A 10,529-nucleotide genomic window follows, 5' to 3' on the forward strand; every position below is an offset into this window, starting at 1 on the left:
GCCATGTTGTCCTCCGGTGGGAAACCATTTCCCTGAGGTGCGTTGTCGATACTGTCCCGCCCGGGTCATCCCTTGCAGTCAGACTGTGCACGCTGAGAGGGGAACACAGCACCGTCATTTTGTTAATGTGCCTGGTACAGCCAGACTGGGTATTTAGGCAGGAGGTGGAACATGGTATTAAACTTTCATGGGTGAAAAATGTAATATTTTTACCCCAAACTTTTACCCGGTTGAGTTACTGTGTCTCCACCCTGTCAGGTGAGGCGGCTGCCTGTGGTGCAGGCTTCCCCGTCCCTTTCTGTGATAGCAGTAAGGGCAAAAGCAAGCTGTGTCCGACAGGGCTGCTGGGTTACACACCCAACTGCTGGGTCCTTTCCGCCTCTTCTCAGGAGATTCCCGCCGAAGCAGGAGCCACTGTGCCGCTGGCTTCCTTGTTGCTCTGACAGCCCAAAGACGTTTCTTAATTTTTCTTTGTGGCTGGGACCAAAGCAAGTTAGGATGGGCATGGGTGTGGGTGCCTTTTTTAAAAAGAAGCAAGCAAAAAAGATTAGGCAGTTTTCCACTGGTTGCGATCTGTTATGAAATATAGCTCTGCTGCACAGGATGAAATGGAGTGAAAATGGAGAACGTGACCTTGCTTCTGGAGAAGAGGCTGGGGTGTGAGCTGGAAATGATGGGTTTCACAGATAGCGTGGTCCGGAATTTTACTAACTTGTTGCTCTTGAGGCGTGCTTGGGGTTTTGTATTTTTTTCCCCTCCTTCTAAAAGCCATTTCTCTAAGGATGACAAAGTGAAATGTTACATTAGCCTGTAATTAAATCCACCAGTTCTGCTAAGTTATTAGCTAAGTGATGCCAACCTGTGGCTCAGAGGCAGCCTGTGGCTGTTGGTATATCGATGTGGCTGCCTGGGGTGTCTGGTGGTGGGGCTGCGGTGGCCTGGGGGATGCTGGTTTGCCTGAAGCCCTGCTGCAGCAGGGGACAAGCGCACGGCTGTGGCTGCATTCAGCATCTCCACATGGATCACCCTTTTGCTCAGCCCATGCCATGCCCTGCCTGTCCAGCAGCTCCTCAGAAAGCCACCGTCCATGGGAACTCACCTGAGTCCTTCCTTCTTGCAGCTCTGTGTGTCTTGAGTCCACAAGATCAACCTGCCCTTCTTGCTTCTTGTTTTTTTAGTGCTAGCAGAGGTGATTTGTCTGGGTTCTTGCCTCAGTTCACTCACCATTTCCTCTCTGAGCTCAGGTAGAATTCTAGTAGCTGCCATAGCAGGGGGAAAAAGAGTGAATTGAAAGCTAGCTGTATCACCCAGAAACCTGTTGGCTTCATTTTTGGTTGCTGTACAGTTTTGAAAGTAGTTTTGTGGAGTTTGTGAGACACTCACTTGCGCCATGGTTATAACAGAGAAAATAAGTAAGAATACATCATTTCCTCTCTGAGCTCAGGTAGAAATCTAGTAGCTGCCATAGCAGGGGGAAAAAGAGTGAATTGAAAGCTAGCTGTATCACCCAGAAACCTGTTGGCTTCATTTTTGGTTGCTGTACAGTTTTGAAAGTAGTTTTGTGGAGTTTGTGAGACACTCACTTGCGCCATGGTTATAACAGAGAAAATAAGTAAGAATACAGCACAATGTGAGGGCTGATATCCTGTAACCTGCTGGGACAAGAAATAAGTATCCTGCTGGAAGATGGGGAATCTACAGCTTCCTCTGAAATATATGTAAATGCTTAGAATATGCTTTCTAAACTCTCTTCCTAGGTGACCTTCGAGAAGATAAGGCTGACACCTTTGCCTTTCCCCTCCCTTCAAGAAATGTTGATAAAGCAATTAAACGAAAGAAGCAAAAGGTATAAAGTGTGGGAGCTGAATTAGCTGCCTTTGTATTTGAGAAAATCACTTCCTGCCTGTTCTGTATATGTCTGTGTGAGAGCATGAGGGAGATTAAAAGATTGAGTTGGTAGTCTGTTACTGAAAACTTTACTTACAGAAATGAAAAATGGTATTATTTTCCCTCTCTGGATGGTTTAAAATTCTGGCTCTCATTCAATAAAGCACTTAAGTGTGTGCTCACCTTGAAAAATGAGAGTATGCTGGTGACTTAAAGCCTGTGCTGAAATGCTTTGCTGGATTGGGGCCAGGGTGCTGCACACCTTGCTGGGTGAAACCCGGCAGGGAAAAGCTCTGCAGCTCCCCTTCCTCTTCTGTTTTAAGCAAAGAAATCCCCGAGCTTACAACTAAGTGAAGGCAGGAATCAGAGGTATTAATGCTATACTAGTAGTAATACGAAATTACTTTTTGTTTCACAAATGTATTCCTGTTCCTGTTCAGTAGTTCAACAAATGCTTGAGATTTTAAAAGGCATGTTTATTAGAACAGTAACTCATTACGATCTTTTGTAATGTGTGAAGTACAAGTAATCAGCTAGACTATAATATAGTAATATCACAGATACTTGATTTAAAACCAGCAAAATACTACTGACTTCAGAGGAACAGCCACTAACATACAGTAATATCACCCTCCTAGTGCTTTAAATAGTCTTCCAAAAGAATGAGGAATATGTATTATGTTTTAGCAATAAATGCCCATGAGAAAAGAATTACCTTTACATTTAAGCTAGTTTCACAGATGGGGTCCAGCAAAAGTCATAACGTTAGGGTGTTAACAGCCATTTATGTTTGTTAGGCTGCCTCTGTCGGAATGCCTTTGTCAACGGTTCCAATTTAATATTTTCAATACACAAGGTTGAAATGTGCCCACTACAGATGGAGCTTTATGCCTCTAAAATAAAGGTCATCAACATCTATAAAACAGATTCATCTGGATTTGATATGAAAAAGGCAAGGCTGTTGCTATTCTAGAACCTGAACATGGGGTCTGAATTATGCTGCTGTTAAGGGATCACATGGGAATGTTTTTGCTCCTGGAAAAACAAGCAATCTTATTTTCCCCTCCATTTTGGATGACTTTGAAGAGAGTTTAATTGCTCTACACACGTTTTCATAAGCGCTTCTTATCTAGAAGGGCACTTCACAAGTCCTGGGTAAACTAGAGTTCTAGGCGAGAAAGGAAGAGAGTATCTTGCATGGAAACTCATGGAGTAATTTATGGCTTTTGACTTTTAAATAGATGTGATTCTTCCAGTATATCCCACATATATATCCCTCCTCCACATCTCCCCCTTCCCAATCTTCAAAAAAAAACCCAGTTGGACTTCATAGTCATGCTTGAGAATTCAAAGTTCTGCCCTATAAATGTCTTAATGCAAACTTTTTATATGCTTCACTGAGAAAGTTCAATTTTATCTTTCAGTCCAAAGTCTGGCTTAAGGTCTGGAAAGTAAATTCAAAAATGCTTGAAGAAAATGAAAAGTTCAGAAGTCGACTCTTGACTTGCAGTCAGTTTAATGGAGAAGGTAGGCAATGAACTGATAATGTTTTATTTTACTAGAGAAAATAAATTATTAATGCAAGTGCTTAGACTTAATATCCCTAAGTTTAAGGTCTGTTCACCTGTTTGGTTTGGGTAGTAGGCTTTACAACTCACAAATTATGGAATTCACTGCATACTTTAGACACCTCTAGCCATATTTGAAAAACCCTTGTGTTTCACTGAGGGTATTATATATATTAATTTGGAGGAAGGATGGCAGAAGTGTTTGCTGCAGTCTAAAGACATGAACATAAAATATCTGCAGGTTTTTCTGAACATGTGAAATATGTAATTAAACTACTCACGGTCTAAGGCAGTACTTGTATGAATAACAATTTATTTTTTCACATAGGAAAATAGTGGTTGGTTTCATACAGACAATAAATAAATTAGATGCTCCCCAAAGGTAGCTGTAGCACAATTTAACATAACCATCGAACATGTTCTCACACTGTGCCCTGCATACAGCTATTTCATTACTGGAAAACGTCTTGGGAATTAAAACTGGTGCGCTGCATTGAGACAACTTCAATTAGAGACATTGTAGTTGCTGCACAATTTAAGATAATACAGTGTATGCCTACCAATGTAATTAGAATTTCTGGCCTCACAGTCTGATGAATTTTTAGGAAAAAAAATATACTAATCCATGAAGAGTTACCGGGCAAGTTAAAAAAAGGCATATTCATCCGCAGCACCTCTGCCCAACTTGCATTTGCGTTGATGGAAGTTTTCCACACGTAGGCATGTTAGGGTATATACCAAAATGTATGGCCATTGCTGCCAGTATCTTATTTTTGTAAAACGTTGTATACTGCATACTGATTAGATTTCCACACACAACAGGAAAATGCTCCCTCAAAAATTTTCTTCATGAGAACAAAAGAAGTGCAATTTTTGTTCAAACCAGAAATCTGGCCACCCCAATGGATGTCCCCTGTGACCTACAGCGGATGTTACTGGAACAGTAGAAGAAATTCCACAATACGCTGCAACAGCATATTCTGCAATTATTCTTCAAATATTCTGCATTATGTGGAAAAGCACTTCTGTTTGCTTTAAAGCCAATTCCTGAATAATTCAGTTATTAGGAGATGCTGGGTATTAATTATGTGCTATTCGTGTTCTTTATACCAATCATGATTCCATTGGCCTCTCTCATATTTCCATTTAGTTCTCTCTCTCTCAAGTTGAGAAGTTCTAGTTTACTAAATCTCTCCTCATACGGAAACCGTTTCCTGGCTCTGATAATCCTTATTCTCTTGTCATCAATTAAAATGCTGTCTGCTTGTCTATATGGTGCATAGTTCATCCATATTACTGCTCATTTGTTTACAGTAATGAAAGTAATTATTTGCAACTGTAACACTATTTCTGACTCATGCCTGCATAAGTGAGCACTTGTGAAATGTAAGAATTCCATGGGTTCCAGGGGAGGCTTGGTGAAGGGGGTGCGTGTCTTTCACAGGACGTTTTCCTTGGTAACGCTTGTTGCAGAAGCCATTGTAACACCGTGCTTCTCTACCTAATCGAAAGGTTGTGATCTAGCAGCATCCGCGTACTTTCTCCTGCAGCTTAGGTCATTGCAGACGTTTGTACACACTATTAATGTTCATGTAGGAAGTAAGTCTTCCAGGATTTTCGTTTGCTCACTTTTAAGAAAAAGGAAAACAAGAGACAGGGGAAACACTTTAATATGTGATTGCCTCCAAAATTTCAAGTTATTGTAAAAAAGCCAAGAATTCTGCTGATACAAAAGATCCCTGAGGTGGATTTACCATCACAGCATAATGGCTGCTAATCTGCTTTTCGGTTTGTTATGGATAGCCAATGTGCTGCTTTTTTAAGAAATAAAACAAAACCAAAACCACCAACCCAACCCTGCCCCCCCCCCCTCCCCCCCCCCCCCACCCCCCATCCTTAGTTGTAATTGTACCTCATTTTTCAGGAGCTTTAATTGAGAATCTACTATTAAGCTCTATTTAGGTGAAACCCATCAATTCTAATACCTTCTTTCTAATTAGCAGATTTTGCACATGAAATCAAGGAGAGAAGTCTCCTACTTATCTGATTTTTTCATTAAACAAGAAGCAAATGGAATAATTCTAGCAGACATTTAGATATGGATCAACAAATCTGAATAAGCTGGGTTCATTTTTATCTTTTTTTTTTTACTAGATTAATAAAGCTAAAAGCTGCATTTTATTGCCTCTATAAATAGTTTTCTTGAGAGAACAAAAATCTACTTGAATTCTAATGCTACCTATTTAATCCTTGGAATGCTGCAATTAAGATTAGATTCAGTGTGACTGAAAATGACGATGTGCCTCCACATAATGTTCTCCCACAGGCAATGATACGAACCAAAGCTCACAGAATGAGGCATCCTACCTGGACAGGGTATGTATATAGTCCATTAATTGCCAAGCAGGCTTAAATGCTAAAATAAACAAAATAATCATATTAAAAAGACACACTGATATTGTTTAATGTTATTAATAAGTACCTGTCGTATCGTTCAGTATTACTGATCTTGGGCTCAAATATTTTTCAAGATTTCAGTCGTGTTTGGGAAGCAGAACAGCTCTGTCCTCTGCAGGAAGGGCTGTGTGTGTTGCCAAGGCTGGGAGGTGGATTTTTGCCTTTTTATTGAGCTAAATCCTTCTGTGATGGTGCAAAGTAAAATCTGAAGAATCTGAAGAATCTTTATTTGTCACACTTTATATATGACTTCTTTATATTAAAGGGAATGCACCACTTTTTCACCTTTTTTTCCTTAGGAGGAGTCCATCTTTGGCTGGGTATAGCAAGAAAATAAAGGAAGATTCAATCCAACAGGAAATATAAAAGTAGCACAAGTTTTTATGTTGATCTAGTTCCCGCTGAAGTCGGTGGCAAGACTGCAAGTGATTTCAGTGAACACAGGTTCTCTGTATGTGCTTCTGCTGTTTAAGAGGTTTGTTTTTACAGTGGCTTAAACAGCTCTGTTGTGAGATATTTATTTCAAATCATTAAGTCTAGTGTTTCACTTAGCTATTAGTTTTCAGAAGCTTTTTAATGAGCATAATATTGTGACAGTTTGCTTGCGAAAGAATAGGAGATACACATTTAGTGTTGACTCTGTATTTATATCTGGTTTTTTGTAGCTTGTCAGAATCATAAACAAACACAAACTCACTAAGGCAGAACTCCACACAAGATATAAAGAAACACTTTTTTCCTTAGCGATTTGAATACTTTTGACTTTATTATGTTAAAATAATACACAATTATCCTTCTGTTCATTCATCCATTTATACATGAATCTCAGCAAGTATTCTGAACAGGCAACCAGGTGAATGTTTTCTGTCTTACTGCTCATGGTGAAGCACATAATGATATCATTAGAATCAGAAGGCATTGTTTATCTAGCTGACTTCAGTAACATGGCACAATTTTCTTCTGTTATGGAGTTTCATACTTGAACACTTGATTGACTGTTAAACCCTTATAAACTAGGGAATTGTGTAAATGGAACATGAAGACTGCATAAAAATAGTATGTATATGGATTTCATCTCTGTAGATAAAACATTCACCCATCACAATTAGACAGCCTTGGTTTCAATAAAAAGATTGTTTTCTCATTGCATAATGTTTTAGTGTTTACAGATGTAATGACTGGAATGCCGGAGCGCTGAGCTTTAATAACATGCTAGTGATTGTGTCATTAAGCAGCAAAGCATTTGGAAGGGTTTAATCACTGTTTTCTTAATAGTAAAACTGCAAATATATAACTGGATTGTGCCTTTTTGATGACAGCTCTGGCATCAAGGTTCTTTTCTGATTTGTGGTTGAGTAATATTCTGATTTTCCTTAAAATAGTTGACATTTCAGCTTGGAAAAGGAAGTGAGAAAGTAAAGTGTTCAATCAAGATGTGATCATTTTTCTGGCAGAGCAAAAATGTCATAGTTCTTTGGTATTTTCAAAATACATGTTTGGAGTCACACTCTTTTTTTTTTTTTTTTTAATGTACCAAGGGAGATGATGTCCCTGTTCCCAGAGTTCTATCAATGAAATGTTTGCATGGAGAGTAGTTTATAATCCTGGATTGTAAATTGTAGAGTTGCTGCTCTAAAGTTTCTTTTCTTGGTGCTGATGATATAATTAATTGGTTGGGATCTACTAATAGAACAGAACTTTCAGTTGGCAGTACTTTGAAAGGGATCTTGCATTTCAAATCACTTTGGGCCAGAACAGCTAATCCAGTGGGGCAAAAAGATATATGCTAACTTAGGTTCAATTTCTAACTCTTTGGGTGATGAAGCCTAGCTTACTAATGTAGGGACCAGATTTCAAAGGTAGTGTTGTGAACCAGGGTAGTCAGACCAGTTAAGCTGCTGAATAAAAGAGTCTGGAGAAAAACCTAGCTCAAGATACACAAAGCAGACCAGCTGACACATACACCACCGCCATCCGCTAAGACACCTGTAGTAAGGCATTCTTTTTTTTTCCTTCATATGACCATTTCAGTGTAAACTGCAGAAGAGAAAGTAATTGTTGCATTGCATTACCATACGCTTCTATGATCCAAGTAAGTAACATCTTCAACAAGAAAAATAAGGGTTGGTTTACACAGGAAAAACTTTATTTAAACCTTCTCTGTTAAAAGGAGTCAGAAATAACTAAGGGAACCTCAAGATCATGTACTTGAGATTCAGAAGACAACTGATCCTCCTCTGAAGTCCTTAATCATCACTGCAGAACCAAAAGCAAGTGTCACACTGTCCTGCTGTGGTTCCTGGGAAGTGGTGGTGTTCTTTCACATTCTTCAAAATGCATATCAGTTACCTGAAGTTTTTAATAACAAATCTCACTTGGAGTGTGAACTGAAGCAGATGTGCAAATACAGAGGTCACGCTTTGTCTTTGCTTTGCCTTGTTCTCAGTGCATGATTTACCTTTCTACAGAAAACAAAAAACTCTAGCTAATTCTAAAAGCTCGAAGATTTTTCATCTCAACCCTATGAACAGTTGCCAAGAGATCTGAGGAGGTACCTTGTGGTATAGAGGTGGGAGGGAACAGCCAGGGCACGCAGAGTAACTGAAGGTATTGCTGCTCAATTCTTGTTATCCATAAATAATAGTATCAGCCACTTGTCTCAAGATCTTAAAGTCGACATGAATAAGTGTTCTTTTGTACTGAGTTTTTATAAATACAAATGACTCTCTATAAAGGTAAGCAATGGAGAGTAAGGCCTTCGGTTTTTATATTGCTATTCCATGCTTGTTAGACATTTATTGGTAAAACAAAGTCTAGCTGGAAATAGCACATCTGCTGGGCCTGAAATGTTTTGACTGAAGTTATCCCATTCAGTGAGTTCTTGCCAAATTGAGCTCCCCTGGTTCCTGGAGCACTTTTTGGCAGGTCAGCCCAGAAAACGCAGCCCCCTCTGTCTTGGAGTAGTCTGTCCAATGGCACTGAGGACTGCCCAGGGCTTGGGGGCTTGCAACTCCAGCCGGTGGGCTTGGGCTACCACTTCCAACCTGCTGTAAAGCTAAAAGCAAGAAAATCCTGGGAGCTTGAGCTCCACTTTGATTTCCATGTCTGGAAGTGCTAAGAGGCTTGGCTGAAGCAGGACTGCCAGAGCTCCTGCAGCCCCTGACGTGGAGTTGTGACTTTGGGCAGGCTTCCCGGGGCAGTCCTCAGCATCAAGGCTACACCAGAGCCAGAGAGTCTTGGGAGCACCCATAGCTCTTGCGTGGAGCTGGCGTTCGCAGATGCTGCTGCTATCGCCAGAGACTATGTCACTGATCAGCCGCAGGCTTGGGAACATGGGAACTGTGTTTTGGAAGTGTTTTGATGTTTCTGAAGTGACCTTTCTGGGAATTTCCAGTTTGCAGGCATTTTCAGAAGAGTTTGTTTCCTGCTTGATTTGGACCAAAGCCACCAATTCAGATAAAATCCCATTTCCTGCAAACTGGAGGCTTGCCTTGCCAGGAAGCTCTTCTGCTCATGCCCCATCTGCTCTGGTGTTGGGATGAACCAGATTCCTCTGTCCTAACAGCAGAGGTTCTGCAGTCCCATGGCCTGTGAGGTTATCACAACTCAGCCATTACAACGTAATCAATCACCAGGGTTAATAATATTTCATTGCTGATTCCTTCTGTGGAAAGATTTTAGCTCTTAAGTAAAGCTTGAGACAGGATGTGGAGTTTCCAACATGGTCAGATTTTGGGTAAGTGTAAGGTGACCTTTGTCTTCACTGAACATTTACATCTAGTAAATGTCTTTGTCTGTAGGGCCTTCTCTGGTAGTCAGTGTTCATGGTTTAACTTCAAAGCTTCTAATACAATTTTGCATGGACTCTGACTAAAGAATAGCCTTCAGCAGGCAGTTCAGTTCTGGGTTTTTTGGGGGGGGAAGTGACTGAAAGAAAATTTTGGGCATATGTGACATTTTATGTTGCAGTAGGCCCTTAAATATAAACCAAAACAGGATGCAGCTTTGTTTTATAGCTCTTGTAAATAATTCTCAGTGACACCGGCAGGTTTGTGTATTATGTATATTTTCAGTGCATAAGCACTTATATAACTATGATGACAGGAATTTGCATAAAAACCAAAGCTGCCATACTTTGATGAGTTTAACATTATAGGCTTTCCAGCAAATTGAAGTAGCAGGGGAACCTATTGCTTAAATGGAAGCTTACTTTATGAGGAAAAGAGCAAAATTTGTTGAAGCATATTAAGGCCACAGTGAATTTTTAATAAATATTCACAGGACGTTGCTCACTTGTTAGTGACAGCATCGCGGCCATCTGATCTGATGCAGAAAAATTCATGTTTGAAAGTTTCTGCCTGCCTAGCAACTAGAGAAAAATCAATGTGTGTAGCTGCAGTTTCATTTTGTTAGAAACAAAAGGTATGGAGGCCCCTAAGGAAAAAAGGGAGTATTCCTTGACCCAGGGAGACGCTGAATTAGCTCCTGGAAGATGCTGAGTACTTTCACCACCCATTGACTGTGGCACCTCTTAGAACGGGCTATATTGCATCTTCTCTGCCATCTGTATGGGGTGTGCTAACGAGAGGCTCTCTTCTTCCTCTAAATTGTGAACCC

At 40.2% G+C, this 10,529-nt stretch overlaps 1 protein-coding gene across 1 annotated transcript; it reads left to right on the top strand.

The window, feature by feature from the left end:
- The first annotated feature begins 1,590 nt into the window (after positions 1-1,590).
- On the top strand, positions 1,591-6,267 carry CUNH5orf47 (chromosome unknown C5orf47 homolog). Its single transcript, XM_035902492.1, has 5 exons — positions 1,591-1,612; positions 1,758-1,846; positions 3,312-3,414; positions 5,782-5,831; positions 6,212-6,267. Exons 1-5 carry the CDS (start codon positions 1,591-1,593, stop codon positions 6,236-6,238), a joined length of 291 nt encoding a protein of 96 aa, XP_035758385.1. The 3' UTR covers positions 6,239-6,267.
- The last annotated feature ends 4,262 nt before the right edge of the window (positions 6,268-10,529 follow it).

Source organism: Egretta garzetta, unplaced genomic scaffold (genome assembly GCF_000687185.1).
Source record: "Egretta garzetta isolate BGI_Z169 unplaced genomic scaffold, ASM68718v1 scaffold209, whole genome shotgun sequence".
NCBI classification, from domain to species: Eukaryota; Metazoa; Chordata; class Aves; order Pelecaniformes; family Ardeidae; genus Egretta; species Egretta garzetta.

What these genes read in the sequence shown, in the direction of transcription:
- CUNH5orf47 (XM_035902492.1), top strand. Translation starts at nt 1,591, where the DNA reads ATGGTTATAACAGAGAAAATAA. An exon ending in GGTTATAACAGAGAAAATAA is followed by an intron (nt 1,613 to 1,757) that starts GTAAGAATACAG and finishes CTCTCTTCCTAG; the next exon opens with GTGACCTTCGAGAAGATAAG. An exon ending in CAGTCAGTTTAATGGAGAAG is followed by an intron (nt 3,415 to 5,781) that starts GTAGGCAATGAA and finishes GTTCTCCCACAG; the next exon opens with GCAATGATACGAACCAAAGC.